At 41.2% G+C, this 15,751-nt stretch overlaps 1 protein-coding gene across 3 annotated transcripts; it reads right to left on the reverse strand.

Annotated features, from left to right (window-relative positions):
- Positions 1-965: 965 nt before the first annotated feature.
- LOC107381835 (very-long-chain (3R)-3-hydroxyacyl-CoA dehydratase) lies at positions 966-15,694 on the reverse strand. 3 transcript variants are annotated; one of them, XM_015953738.3, is made up of 11 exons: positions 15,594-15,694; positions 12,388-12,433; positions 12,225-12,298; positions 10,410-10,574; positions 10,183-10,234; positions 9,918-10,028; positions 8,711-8,838; positions 2,302-2,414; positions 2,118-2,224; positions 1,908-2,039; positions 966-1,781 (listed from the first exon to the last, which is right to left on the reverse strand). In XM_015953738.3, exons 4-11 carry the CDS (start codon positions 10,425-10,427, stop codon positions 1,705-1,707), a joined length of 738 nt encoding a protein of 245 aa, XP_015809224.3. In that variant the 5' UTR covers positions 10,428-10,574; positions 12,225-12,298; positions 12,388-12,433; positions 15,594-15,694; the 3' UTR covers positions 966-1,704. The 3 variants fall into 3 exon arrangements, with proteins under 3 accessions (XP_015809224.3, XP_054588182.2, XP_015809223.3); XM_054732207.2 differs by lacking the exon at positions 15,594-15,694 and adding an exon at positions 15,512-15,577; XM_015953737.3 differs by lacking the exon at positions 15,594-15,694 and adding an exon at positions 14,089-14,735.
- Positions 15,695-15,751: the final 57 nt, after the last annotated feature.

Raw genomic sequence — 15,751 nt, forward strand, 5'->3', positions numbered from 1 at the left:
ATGCAAATTTATTTTAAATATTATTGGACATCTGAACCTCCAGCCTAAACAAAACAACAAAAATAACGCACAGAGACGTGAAAAACTACAAATATTCTTGGAATACTCAATTTATTCAAGAAGTGAACGGAAAGGATTCACAGACACACTGGCTCAAGTCTAACAGCATTAGTTCTAACATAAACACATGCAGTTGTGCAAATGTTATAAAACAATCAGAAAGGAGCTTTTAAAATTAAACCAGGACAAAAATAAATATAGAGGCTCTATATTAAAAAGTCACTCAGCTCTGGACATGTGGTCACAAATAAAACTGGGACAGAGGCAGGCAGAACATGTGGAAATGTGAAAAAAAAACTAAATGAAAATAAGTCTTTTGTTCCACTGAGGTTCCGTTTAATAAATGATAACAATAGTGGATAAACAGCAGGCAGTTAGCAAAGATCTGCATCATTAAAGGTGTGGTACCCTAAGCTTAAAGGCCATTTCTTCATTACAAATCTTTTATGTTAAATAGATTAAAGTGAGTGTGTATTTTCACTGGCGATAGGGGGCAGTACATACCCGAATCATCGCAAGCAAGCATTTTTGTGTTCAAATAAGACCTTACCAACGGATAGCCAATAGGGTCAAAAATGACAAGCACATCAGATTTCCTTTCATCCCTGGCAACGAGTGAAAGGTAGATGTGTAAAACAACAACATTTATTATTGGTTAAAGTTTTTTAACCGTTTGTTACAAATCAGCTAATGTGTTTTGTCCTCACCGGCTTCCATAGAAGGAAACATGGAAACCAATATGGCGTCGCCCACAGGCTTAGACCCACTCCTGTGTATTTTAGAAAATATTTTTATGGTTATATGTTATGAAACTGCCAATATTTGTCAACTACTGGGAATCTTTTAATTAATTTACAATAACATTTCGCTGGATATTTCCAGAGATTAATGGTAAAAACTACACATTGTCACTTTAAAACCAAACTTTTATTGAAAAAGAATAATTTCAGTAATTTGTTAAAATATTCTGAGAAACAACATGATAATGAGTTGCATCAAGACTGAAAGGTAAACAAACAGATATGGAAATAAGAAAAACATCAGATATTAAAGGGTTAAAGGCATCAACAGTAAGCCTTTATGACGCAAAGGGTTGAAAGTAATCCTCACTACAGTCGTGTGTATGGCTTTGTATGAAAACACATGAATGAATGAGTCATCTGCAGCTCAGAGCTAAAATACACCACTAATCTGAAAGGGTGGCTTTGGCCCTTCTGAAGTAATAATCATCTTACCTGCTCCTGATAGCTCACCTGTCCTGCTGAGTAGAAGCTAACAGCTGCTGCTGCTATTGACACTTCACAGTGTCTTTGATGCATCAGAGGTTCCTAGCCCAGATGTTCCTTTTCAGCACCTTTTTGTCATTACCAGAGCACATTATACGCATGTGTGTGTGGGTGTGTGTGTGTGTGTGTGTGTGTGTGTGTGTGTGTGTTCACATCCTGGATGGACTCATACAGAAAACTGATTAAACAAACAAGTGAAACTCAGAGCAGGAACGTTGAACCTGTTCCAGAAACCGCAGCTCGGTGGAAAAGTAAAGTGACTCCATCATCAGCTCGGTGTTTAGGGGTAAAAGGTAAAGGAAAAAGTGGGAATAAGAGTGAAAGAGCACATCTGCTTCAGCACCAAGGGAACAATCACTTAGTGGGCTTTTCGTTTCCTCAGCCGGTATCGTCTCTGTCTCAGCTTGTAGAGGTGTCGGAAATTAATGAAGAGTCCTGGAGGAAGGTAGAACCTCACAGTTAGTCTCATAGGAGGTGATGAGCAAAGGCACAGGTTCACACAGGCTACTCATCACTAACATGAACATTATTGGACAGATAAAGTGACAATAAAGTTCTCACCCAGAAACATGAGGACCAGGTAGAGCTGCAGTGTGTAGGAGAAGCTCAGAGAGTGTCCCAGTCCAGCGGGGAGTGGGATGCTGAACAAACGCGTCTCATCAAAGATGGGGAGGGACTGGATCACAGCCACGGCTGGAAACAACACAGCTCACTTTCACTTCACACGTGTGGTTCTTCAGACTCATGCTGTTAGCTCAGGAGGTCACATACCTTCTGCTACAACCCCCAGCGGGTACAGAGGGATCCACAGGTTATACCTGAACCAGGTCAGCATCGGCCAGTCCGTCCCGATGCAGGCCAGCATGTAGAAGGGGTATCTGACACAGGAGAAGAGGAGTTGGTGGTAAACAGCATGGGCTACCCAGCAAAGGGGAGGAAGATGACTGGAGCAGACCTGAAGATCTCGATGGTGCTCCACAGGTAAAAGACAAAGAACACGACAGGTTTGTTCTGCATATCGTCCAGGCTGCCGAAGATGACGAACAAAATGACATTCCTCCCTGCTACCTGCAACAACACAGAGCAGAACATTTGCTCAAACCAGGAAGCCCTAAGTACGTTCTTGTGTACAAGTACGTTCTTAGCAGGTACAGCAGAACGTTCTACCGAATACGGGAGGATGAGGACTATGGTGTGCTATGGTAAAAAAAATTAACGCTGGTTTGGTTTTGACAGTGGGTCAGCTAATTAGCTTGATGAGGGATCGTAGTCTGAAAAAAAAAACCTAAAAAATAAATAAAAAACATACAACAAATGTTAAAAGTTACCCACCATTATCTACAATAATAGACAAATTCATATTGATTTATTTAGACCTAATAATTTGTATTTTTTATATAAGAACACTTTAGTTACAAGCTTTATTCTCTCTTACTTTCCATTTGGGGTGTAATGGTTTGTGACTCAATGCATTATGGGATACCTAGTGGCCAAAGTCCGCATACAGATGTGTCCTTGATACAATGGGAGGAGCATGAACACATCTGGGAACTTTGAGCATACTTGCCACGAAACATACTTAGGATTGGAACAGTACCTAAGCCCCCTTTATAAAGTATGAATTTAATCAGAAGCTCAATGAACAAAAGAACAATTTCCAGAAGTTTCTCGAGACTGGGTTTTATTGAACACTTGTTTAACTCCATAACATGAAATTAAGGTTAATAATAAAACTTAGATCACAAAATCTTCAGTTTAACTAAAATTGGTTGAAGCAAAAATGAGTACACCCCACAACAAAAACTACTACATGTAGTATTTTGTATGACCACCATGATTTTCAAGGGAAGCACCAAGTCTTCTAGGCATGGAATGAACAAGTTGGCGACATATTGCAACATCTATCTTTTTCCATTCTTCAAGAAGACCATCGTTTAGAGCCTGGATGCTGGATGGAGAGTGATGCTCAACTTGTTGCTTCCGAATTCCCAACAGGTGTTTGATTGGGTTCAGATCAGGAGACATACTTGGTCAGTCACCTTCACCCTGTTCTTCAGAAATGCAACAGTAGCTTTAGGTGTGTGTGTGTTGGACCATTGTTGTGTTGAAAAAAGTGCACGACGACCACGTGCAGCATCTTCTCCTTCAGTATAGAGCAGTACATTGTTGAGTTCATGGTACCATCAATGAATTGCAGCTCCCCAGACACCAGTAGCCCTCATGCAACCCCACATGAGTACACCACCACCACCGCGCTTCACTGTAGGCACAATGCATTTTTCTTTGAAACCCTCACGTTTACGACACCATGCAGTTCTGAAACCATTAGTTTCAAAAACAGTGATCTTTGTCTCATCACTCCAGAGTCTAGAGTCCCAGTAGCCTTCATCTCTTTCAGCATGGGTCCTAGCTAATAGGTATGCTTTTTTATGCATGGGCTTTAGGAGAGGCTTCCTTTTTGGATGATACCCATGTATGCCATTCCTCTGCAGTGTGTGCCGTATGGTGTCACGGGAAACGATCACTCCAGTTTGGCTTCCTACTGCTTTAGTTAACTGCAGTGAACTTGCATGGTGATTTTCTTCAACCCTTCTCATCAGAAGACGCTCAGGTGCAGATGTTAACTTCCATGGACGGCCTGGACGTCTCTCTAAGATGGTTGCACTTCCATCTTCCTTAAATAGTTGGATCCCTTTTGCTACAGCATTCTGACTGATAAGTAAAGTGTTGCTGATCTTCTTGCAGCCCTCACCTTTTTGTGTAAAGAAATTATTTCCTTTGTCAGTGTTGAGGGTCTGACCTCATGAGGAAATTACTATGCAGTGATTTTCTCCAAAATGACTGTGCTTAAATTGCTCTGAAAAGCAAATAATCACATCAGCGCCAAGAAACTTCATTTCCCATGATGCTTTGCACACGGAAGCATTGGGATGATGTCACCGCCTAATACCAGAAACACGTTCTGCGCATGTGCGGGAGGCCGTGGAGCTTTTCCCGCAAACTAAGACCATAAATCTTCAGCAAAGACAAAGGAACCTCGTTCTTTTGCCCAGGATACCTGGCGGTAAGGACACGCTTGTCGAACGCTCCGACAACTTGAGCACGCGGAAGCTCTAAGTGCCCAAGTTGAGCCACGAAACCGCTACAAAGCCACTCTAACTCCATCGGGACCTGACTGGGAACGAGCGGAGCTCCATCCAGCTCTCAGAGACGCTGTAAGTTGTCAAACTCAGCACAAAAGAAACTTCGTTCTCTTTGTGTCCAGCCCGTGGAGAAACACTCGTGGAGGTAAACAACGGAGAAAGCATTAAACCGACGGATGACGCTGAAAACTGCGGAGAAAAACGGAGAACCGTCAAATCATAACAGCGGGGGACGCCTCGCTCTTCTGGTGATCAGAAAACTCATTTTTCTCTCTCCTTTTCTTCTCCCGTTTCCTCTATAGTCCAGAATAAGCAATAAAACCGCGCTATTGCTTAAAAAGTAGCTTCGTGTTTTCCTCTTTCGCTCCCAATTCGTCCTTCGGGTCATTTTGAATAAATAAACTGCTTATTGATCATTGTTTGGTATCTTTAAATGTTTTCTGCTTGGCCACGTGGTTAAACTAAAAGATATTATTCGTGATTAATCCTTTGTGTTGTTTCATGATCCTTTGAAATGTTTTGAGTGAATTTAAGGTTAAGTTACTGATGATTCTAAGTGCCTTGGAAGTTAAAGTGCAAGTTGCCACTCACACTTTAGCCAGACAAAGGGGTCAGCCATCTTGCATACAGACTCCATTTTAGAAACACACACACATACATACACACAAAACACCTTGAACATTATTTTGAATATACATCCTTTTATTATATCACATGGTTATTATTCATTTATGCCACTGTTTATTCATTTGACAAATTGTTAATTAAACGTTATAAAATTCAGATTTTCGTCTCCAGTAGCTTTGTTGTGTCGAAGAGAAGTCTCTGCTCCGAGGATTCTACGAACTTCAAGAAAGACTGATAAGAGTTTTGGATTCAATTTTTCCCCGGTTAAAGGGGAATGGTGCCCCGTATATCTAAGAATATCTTAATTAATTAATAAATCAGTAAATATTCCCATATTTACAGAATTTATTGAAGAATCCAAAAGTAAGTTAAAGCTTACTAATTGTTCGCTCCTAATAACCCCAACATCAGACTTTGTGACATTTTTTTCCATGTGGAGCCATTGCTGACAGCATGACATGGGAAGGGCTTTTCTTTCTTAAGTTATGTCTTTTTATAGTCACCTGTCGGCTGGACACCTCTTAAATAAATCATTAGACTCACCTGTGGTTGAATGCCTGTTCATTTGAATTTTGTAGTCTTAAGTGTGGCTTTTCTCCTAAGACAGTGGTTCCCAAACTTATTTAGCCGCGCACCCCCTTCTATGTCCCGACCATGTCGACGCACCCCCCCAGCCCCCACATCAGGGCATGGCTATATATATATATATATATATATATATATATATCAGACGTCAAGCTAAACACACAGGGTTAAAAAATATGATCGACCTTTTTCCCCATCACTTTCATTTTTTAAATAGTAATTAATAAACATTCGACACCATTACAATTTCCTTTGATTTAATTTTAAATAAATATTTAGAGTGCCCAGGTAGCACATAAACAATGCAATTTAACAGTTTTCTTAATGTAGGAACATTTAACCTGTGCGGCCAGAGCGCTCTCCTTCCTTCTGCTCTGCGTAAACCTGAGCTGATCACCTACTTGTGCATAATCAAATATCTATAGGGGAAAAGATGGAAAAGATATAGCCATGAGGTTCACTTTTGCCTCACCCCGGCTTTCCACGGGAGCCGTCAGCAGCACGTTACTGCAGCAGCAGGTCATAGCTGCTGATAGGAACCGCTGTGGTCAACAGAACCTTTTCCACCGGAGCCGTCGGCAGCCGTCAGCAGCGCGAGTCGGCCGCGTCTCAGAAGCAGCATGTCGCGGCCTTTACGCGCCGGTTCTATTTTCTACGTGCGACGCCTCTGAAACGGGTCAAGTTCGACATTTTTGGGGAAGGAAAGACAGGAAATCGAACGTGGAAATGGAGAGAAGCTCCCGAGATTTTCAGAATAAAGAACGTACTGCGTTCCAGTTGCTTTACTTTTAAAAACAGTTACTAACTGTGCGGCCCAGTGAGAAGTTATCACCTAGCTAGCGGTCTCCTTTGTTTTTCAGGTCCGTATTGGCGATTATAAAACGGACAGAACATAAAACACAAACCATGTTGTAGTTTTCTCCTGCTTGTTGTTGTGTTTACTGACAAAGTCACTCGTGTGACTTCGTGCTCTGTCGGTGACAGCAGCTCCCCTGCTGCTTCGCGTCTCGTGGGAAGGGCCAAGCAGCAGCTTACGTGAGCAAGACGTGCTGCTGCAGTAACGTGCTGCTGACGGCTCCTGTGGAAACCCGGGGTCAGACCGACTTATTGCCGTTTAATGGTGTGGCTGAATCTGCGATCCGCTGTCACGTGGACTGGAATAACAAATGCTGCAGTAACATGAGTTGTGGTCATGTTCATGAGGAGTCACTGGCTGGAGCGGACTCGACTTTAATACGTCATCCCAAAATAGAAGCTAATATCTTAATTTGACCTTGAATGAAAAATGTTGTTATAAAACCTCTTAAAAGTTTTTATCACAGAGGAGGCAGCGCTCATTTCTGTCTTCAGTCTGACGGCACGCCGGAGTTTGCGCAGCGTGCACGCTTATTCAATCTGTGTGTGTGTGTGTGCGCGCGCGCGGGCGGCACAGCTCCATGAGCCGCTCAAGTCACCGCGTCTCTTTATTGGCGCTATTTAAACCAATGTTGTAAAATGACTTCTGCCCAGCCCAGGTGTGCTCACATGTGCACCCGTGAGCCGTGGTTCCGCTGGAACGCGTCTGACCTCTGACAGACGCACTCTGAACTTCAGATCTTCAGCGCGCTGTCAATAGCCTGAATGATTGATTGATTTATTTTGTTACATCCACAATGTTCTGTGTGTGAGGTTTACAATGTCAGAACACCTGCATGAGACAGGTGTTAATTACAATCTGCCAGAATGACTCACCTTCAGATTTCTCCAACACCGTTAAAAATGATCAAATACGGAACATATCAGCGTGTGCAGGCCTGAGTGCTGAAGCTCGGCGCATTGTTATTATGAAGCAAGGCACATGTGGAGGACACACTCACACACGCGCGCGCAAAAATATACTTGTTTTCAATTACATTTATTGTGCCCACTTACTTTTTCTTTGGCCCACCCACAAATGAGCTTCTACGCTAATGGTGACATGTGACAGACTTCTCAGCCATTGCACTTTTCACCTCGCGCACCCCCTAGCGGCAGCTCGCGCACCCCCCGGGCACCACACTGGGAATCCCTGTCCTAAGACTATAAATGGTGTGCACTCATTTTTGCAACATGGGCTTGAATGAACTTGTTAGGAAAACAGCGCTCAGCATAAATGAGTACACTCCACTCCACTACATTTGTCTGAAAACCTTTAGTTTCCTTTCAGAATCAGCATTTTCTATGAGATACCATACTACAAAATACTCCCACAAATGTGGGCCACTGGTTGCAAACAAAATTTGTTAATTCACACACACACACACACACACACACACACACACACACACACACACACACACACACACACACACACACACACACACACACACACACACACACACACACACACACACACACACACACACGCACACACACACACACACACACTTTATGCTTCTGAAATGATTACCATCACTGTCACATGACTAAACAATAACACATCATCACACCTTCACCCTCTGAAACGGATACACAAACAAAAACAAAATGGAAAAAAATTGTCGGTAATATCGGCACAGTTTCTCATATTGGACTGATGTCGATTTGATAAAAAATTACAACATCGGCCGATATATCGTGCATCCCTAGTCCAGATACCGGGTGAGGGCTGCCTGACAAAGTTTTATTTACATGACCTGAACAGTCCAACACATTCTCACTTTAACCCGTTTTCTGTTTTCAGATCAAACATTCTTTAAGGGAATGTTGAAAAATGAGAATTACTCAGCTATTTAGGTATTCTGGATCGGATTTCTTTTTCAAAAACATGGAGACATCTATTAAGCTCGTCTTCACTCGTGCTAAAGACTCTGTAGGGGTCTGAATCAGTCTTATCAGCATAGGAACACAAACTCTCCAGTGGCTTTCTGTCTGTTTCCAGGGTAATTTGAGAGTTGATTGATTATTTTAAAAGTTACAAAATGGACCTTTGTTAAAACATGTTGATGAAGAGGGCAAGTATACGCAGAAAGCCCATCTTGTGGTTATTACCTGTATTAAAGCAGGGAAAACCCCAGTCCTGACCAGACCCAGTAAGGGATTAATGACCTCCAGCACAGCCATCATCTGACAGAAATACATCATGTCCGCTGTGGTGTGGAAGGTGTCGTAGAACGAGTCTGTGGAGGCAAAACAAGCCATGATCAGCTACTATCCAAAACCGTTATCATTTGCAAAACAAATCCCGTCTGTTGTTGTCTTCCTGTTTCTATTCAAATAAGCTTGTCTGTGAATAGCTCCTCACAAACGCGTTGCTGCGCTCTCTGGACCTCCGGTTTGTTGTTTACCCAACCATGATCCTGGTTCACATCCAGCTTTTCTGTGTTTCATAAATATCCAACAAAACAACCCAGTAATTAATGATCCAGCTGTAACAGAACACTCATCATTTCTGTTCTTGCAGCTTAGGGGGACTGGTGTGGGATCCTCTGGATCCTTTAGGACAAAATGGTGCCAGCGGTGTAATACTGATTGTATCGATTGCAACTTGGACTGTTTCATGAAGCAGATGGGACTCCACCAGAGCTGCCTTTGTCTCCAGTTCATTTCATTTAGTTCATGTACAGAAAGTCTAGGTGCTGAGGTTGTTGGCAGGAGGATCTCGTCTCTGGCATTTGCAAATAAAACTGCCCTTTTAGCTCCATCAGACTATGACCTGCAGCTCTTGCTGGAGAGATCCTCATCCCAGCGAAGTGTGAAGCAGCTGGGAGGAAGATCAGCACCCGCAAATCAGACACCATGGTTCTTGATTGGAGGTGGGTGGACCGCCAACTCTGGCTTTGGGAAGAGGTCCTACCTCAAGTGTGGGAGTTTAATTATCATGATGTCATTGTCAGGAATGAGAGAAGGCAGGAGCAGAAGATGGACCAGTCCATCAGGGCAACACCTGCACTTATGAAGAGGGAGCTAAGCCAGAAAGCAAAGTTCTTAATTTATCGTGTGATCTTCATTTCTGGGTAATGATCAAAAGGACAAAATTGCAAATACGAGCAGCCAAAACGAGGGTGGGACATTACGGGCAGGAGACCCCTGGATTAATCCAGGACACAAAGAAAGGGTTGTATCTCCTTGTCAGAGAACGCCTTGGGGTCCCTCTGGTGGAGGTTGCTGGGGAGAGGACGGGCTGGTAGCCCCGTGACCCGGATAAGTGATAATGAACAAACTTCTATTTGTGATGTAACAGATTGTTTAAACCAACCTTGACCAAGGATAAAGAGTCGGACAGTCATGTTGACAAAGATCCAGGAAAATCCCAGGAACTGAACAAGGTTGTACATAAACAAGTAGCCCTTCTTCAGCCCGAGGTAGGCTAAGGACACAAAGGAAACATAAAATACAATCAAAATAAATGATTAAACAACAGCAAAAATACACCCCAAAATACTCACCACGATAACATAAGTAATACAGTTTTAAAGGAAAAAGTATGAGTTTCTTACATTTTGCAGGAAGGTTTAACTTACGGTCTTTACGAACTCTTGACTCTACGCTGATTTTGTTCAGCTTCTCCTCCTCCTGAAAACAAAAGCGTACGTTACAAACCTAAATCTGAGCGATGCTGAGGGGGTTTGTAGGAGGACAGACTGTAAACACGCTGGCAGGATCAGGAGGTAAAAATCCCTCTCCAGTATAAAACCATTGGACTGTGTTGCTGCTGTAGTCGAGAAGATCATTACAGAATAGATCTTGCCTTGGTCTGTATCTCCATCTCAGCGTCCGACTCTTCCAGCCAACGATCAAAGTCTGGAGCCAGAAACAGAGGTTTCTTCTCCTGCAGCGTCAGACGGTCCCACCAGCGCTCCTCTTGCTTCTTGATTTTGATGTCCACCTGACGCTGAGTGGACTTATGGCTGATCTAATTGAACAGAAGAAGAAAGGGCGTTCATTATTCCCCTCTAGGGAAATTCTTGTAAACAAAAAACAGCTTTAAAAACAACGGAATAAAAAAAGCACATTATTAACATTTAGGTTGTTTGCTCTACAATGTAGAGCAGCTCCTGGCCAGAGAACGACTTGGAGTCCCACTGGTGGAGGTTGCTGGGGAGGAGCTTTCTGATTGGTGTAAAGTCTACACCAATTAGGAAGATGCTCCACCTCCATCCCACACTCAGAATTATTGTTTAGATTAAAGTAACAATGGCAGTATCACCTGAAAACTTTATAACATCATCTCCAGGACATTTAGCTGAACAATCCCAAATTGACTAGTGTGTACATCAGGGGGCCCAGGACACATCCTTGTGGAGATCTAAAGTTCGAGTACAATGGTGGAAGACGAGACACCATGGACCTTCACTGACTGTGGCCTGAAGTCCAAAGAGAGGACACTACAGTGTGCGGTATGGTACGCTGGTTTTTCAGTTTCTATTTTAAAAATGGTCCATACAACCAGAGGTGTAAAAAGCACCAACATTTCCTACTTAGTACAAGTACTAATACTTTGATGATTTTTTTACTCAAGTGCAAGTAAAAGTACTTGCCTAAATATTTACTCAAGTAAAAGCAAAACATAGCGTAAATAAAATGTACACAAAGTAAAAGTTACATTTTTGTCAGCGTATGCATGACCACACACACACACACACACACACACACACACACACACACACACACACACACACACACACACACACACACACACACACACACACACACACACACACACACACACACACACACACACACACACACCAAACATTCTTTAAGGGAATGTTGAAAAATGAGAATTACTCATCAAGTGCAGCAGAAGCCTGTTAATCAGTCATTAGTTTAAGGCAGGTGTGTGGCAGTAGAGAAACACTAGTGTTTGAAAGGGCAACATGGAAAACACGTAGGACAGGGGGGTGCCAACGACCTGGGTTGAGAAACCCTGTTGTACACCAGTGTGTAAAAGACAAGAAAGAAGATGCTACCAAGAATAACCTGCTGTCTGGACTCCATTGTTGTTACAGTTTAATGCGTGGTGTTTGTCGTAGCCATTGTACGATGGCTTTTAGGTTCAACCCCCGCCTCCCTGCAGAATGTCCAAATGGTGGAAACACTTTCCAGAATACGTCGGACCATAAAACAGCACACCTACCAGCACAGCCCTGCTCAGTGGAAACGAGGCATTGATGAATAAGAGCAAGGTAGATGAATGGATGACACTACTTCAGACCAGATGCTCCTGCATGCATAATGCTGCTGATCTACAGAAATGATCTTTCTAACACCTAAAAGAGCAGAACTGTGGGTTGGAATGATCTGACAAACTTCTGCTTTCACTGCTGATTTAATAAGTCTGACCTTTAAAAGACAGGAAACCACATCAAGAACTACAGCATGTTCTTTCTGCCCCATTAGTTAAAGGTTAGCATGTTTTAAAGGTTCACTTCGCAACACGATCCAAGTAATAACAAGTAACTTCAACTTCAAAAATAAATAAACAGATTAAATTAGTAAAGAATAACTGCAACAACACATTTCTGGCCTCATGCTTGATCTCCACAGGTTAAAAGATCAATACCTCTGGTCTGACTGGCTCCAGGAACTCCAGGCTGAATGTGTACGGGTTCTCTCCTTTAGCTCCGTGACCCTGAGCTGTAGAGGAGCAGAAACACACAGACAATCTGTGGAAACTTTCTAAAGTTAACAGAAACTCTCACAAATTCTTCATTTGTTTCACAAACCTCTGAACTGGAGCGTTTGGCTTTCCTGCAGGCTGATATTTACATTCTGGAGCAACAAAGAAAGAAATCAGCATCAATGGAATGATGATCCTTTTCCGTCCAAAGCTTTAATAGAAATGCTGATTTGAATAGACGGCCATGATAGAGATTACTAATTCACTTTGTTGCTTTCCTTTCTTTATGTAAATAATTACAACACGTGTAAGGCTGACAGGTGTTTTTCTGTCCTCTCGATTCAGCTGTCACTAAGCCGAACTGGATCCAGAACTACCTTAAAGGCTCATACATCTTTAATAAGGACTTTTGTCCAACAGAAGCAGGAAGATGAGTCTGCAGCTAAGATGACATCATGTGTACATTAGATCCTGGGTGGAACAGAGAAAATATAATGAAAAGTCAACCTTCTATCTTTTGTTATTAAAATAATTGAGATACATGTTGTATATTCATCAATAAGCACAAATCAAATCAACCATTAAACCCAGCAAATAGGTGATGACAAGTGAACGTAAACATCTGGTCCTAAACACAAACGTGAGTGTGCCTTGAGGTAGTTTTTGCTTAATGCAAAACTACATGTGACATGCGGCACTGAGTCGTATGCAAAACCCATCAGAGAGAAGCTCATTAATACTAGAATGTCCCGTTTTCTGTTTTACTCAGAGCATCAGTTTAATCTGGAGTGAAAAAGTCAGAACTCATGTAAGGAATCAGATCTGTAAATATAAAACCACTAGAACACATGAAGATGTGTAATGCGGGTCACGCTTTAGGAAAATGTTGTTTTAGAAATATTTTCAAACTGACTGCATGTAAACCAGTGCTGAAGAGGTATGTGTGTAAACATGTGTGGTATGTGTTTGGCTGTATGTCTGTAAGCTGCTTGGTTGTTTATGCAGGTGAATCTGTTGACTCTGTACAGGATTCATGTAATCTTTCTTTTAAATTGGAAAATATGATTTTCTACACAAAAGGCTGGACACGAATCAGAGAGGCATCATGGTTTGAGTTTTTTTTTCTTTGAATCACTTATAAAAATTTGAACCCAAAAATAAAATAAACAAATGAAAAACATTATTTTATGTCTTATAATTCATTAGAAATATAACATATATATATATATATTTACTAAAACTGTCTTTTATTTGATTATTTAATGAAGCTGCTCTTTATTAGCACCAATAAGGAATAAACAACACCTATAGTATCCCTTCCAGGTCATCATGGAACCTCTATTTAAGAGGCTTTTTCTAAAATAGGTGGATAAGCAAACCAAATACTTTCCGGACATTTAACAGAAATAAATAACTGATTATTATCACCGAGAGGTAAGAGTCTTAGCAGCTAAACACAAGGGAGTCATGAATAATTAATCCAGTTGGTTGACAGTAATCAGGAAAATGGCTGCTAACACTTTTTAACAACGTGCTCTAATCAAACGCGATTAAATATGTAAATATTTGTTTTTTTTAAATCAACCATTAATCGTTTTTTAGCTAAATTTAGCCACATTTAGCTAAAACATCACTAGAATGAATAACTAGTACGTTGGCCAAGATATCGCGATAAAAAACGTTACACTGAAACGAGCTGGAAAACACGGTTTAGTTACGTTTTAACTAATATTACAGCAGCAGCAGTAAACGATGGGGCATAAGGGTGAAAGCAGGAAGATGGAGCGGTGGGTGGGTGTCCTCGTACCTTAGCATCGCTCAGTTCCACCCGGAGATAAATCTCTCCGTGCCGCTGAGCCCAGTAGACATGAGGAGTCAGAATCTGCATGTTTGAGCTCAGATTTCCGATATTTATACGAGAGGCTGTGAAACTTTACGTAAACTAATGAATCGAAGTCCGCATCCGACGTAATAAAACGGTGGAGAAAACATCCGGGAAAAGAGCCAGAACGGACTTCAAAATAAAAGCCTTTTCAGAACGAGGCTGAAGTTAGTTTCCGTTTCCGGCTTCCGATTCAGGAAATGGCTAAAGGGCAATTTTTCCCCAAAACTTTATTGAACAAGCTTAAAGGGCAATTCTCAATTGCACTAAAATTTTCTCTACTATGATCATTTTTAATCAGCTCTAGTTTAAAAATTACAATACCTAGACAGTTCAAACCTGGACTAGTTTAATCTGCATTACTAGCAAAATAATTAAAACCACCTATGGGATTTGTGAAACTGTTTTCTGATTAGTGAGACTTCAATTAAGCCAAGTTTAGCATGCTTTCTGCATCTGGACCACACGAAAACAGCTGTAGTTTTAAAACTACAATACCTAGACATTTCAAAACTGAACTAGATTATTCTGCCCTAGCAGAACAAATGAAACCATCACTGGGATTTGTGAAACTTAATAAAAGGCAAATGTATGCACTTTGTTTAGCATATGGACCACACTAAAACTGGTCTAGCTCAAAAATTACAACATTTACACTCTTCAAACCTGGACTAGATTCTAGGCTAGCATGTATATATATATATATATATATATATATATATATATATATATATATATATATATATATATATATATATACACACACACACACAAAAACATATTTGTCCCATCAACACAAGTTTCTTCAGCTCTTCCCGTGTCCTCATCAGTGCAGTAACCTGGACCCCGGAGGTTAACTCCGCCCTCTTCACACCACAATAATCTCATATCTGCAGTCAGGTGTATCATGCAGATAAACTTGACTTTCTTTGAAAAATATGGTCAGCATTCTGCCGATAGGGCGACAAAAGCCCTCTTTGGCTAAGCTGCACAAAATCAGCATTTTCAATTAAAATAATCAAGATAATCACTAAATATGAAAAAAAGTATCTTGATTTTTTTTAGTAATCAGTCACACGTTTTTGATATTAAGTTTACACGGAAACAATTCCTATTAAAAAAAAGTACATCTGAGCTGGTCTGGGCATTTTCAAGTAGTCGCTTGAAAAAATGATGCATTCAAGAACCCTACGTGGAATCAAAATGTTACGCAATTACTTTCTTTAACAGTTTTAAAAGTATAATTAAATAATACGTTCATGTTTCTTGAGTAGGCTCTATGTAACCGTTTCTTGAAAAAAATCACTAATGCAGGTTCTAATAATTTCTTAAAAGCAGGATTACTCACAAAATCTACCACAGCGGTTGTTCATGAATGCATCACTCACTAAACACCCTTTCAAGTTAAAACCAGGAAAATCCGCTCTAACCGGGGTCTTCGTGTCCTTTTTTGGGTTGCATTTCCAAACTTTTTAATCTCTGACCGTGTGGCAGCGTAGTAACGCCTCTTTATGGCCACTCAGTTACAAAGTTCAACGTGGAAAACGGGTTTATTGTGAAAGTTCTCCAGGTGAAAGGACGTGTAAGC

The sequence above is a fragment of the Nothobranchius furzeri genome, chromosome 9 (genome assembly GCF_043380555.1).
Source record: "Nothobranchius furzeri strain GRZ-AD chromosome 9, NfurGRZ-RIMD1, whole genome shotgun sequence".
NCBI lineage: Eukaryota > Metazoa > Chordata > Actinopteri > Cyprinodontiformes > Nothobranchiidae > Nothobranchius > Nothobranchius furzeri.

Excerpts from the sequence above, each read along its gene's own strand:
- LOC107381835 (XM_015953737.3), bottom strand. The coding sequence starts at position 14,169 with ATGCAGATTCTGACTCCTCATGTCTACTGGGCTCAGCGGCACGGAGAG. Across the intron at positions 10,575-12,224 it reads TGGAGCCAGTCAGACCAGAG|ATCAGCCATAAGTCCACTCA; the intron begins GTATTGATCTTT and ends CTGTTCAATTAG. Across the intron at positions 2,225-2,301 it reads AGCACCATCGAGATCTTCAG|ATACCCCTTCTACATGCTGG; the intron begins GTCTGCTCCAGT and ends CTCCTGTGTCAG.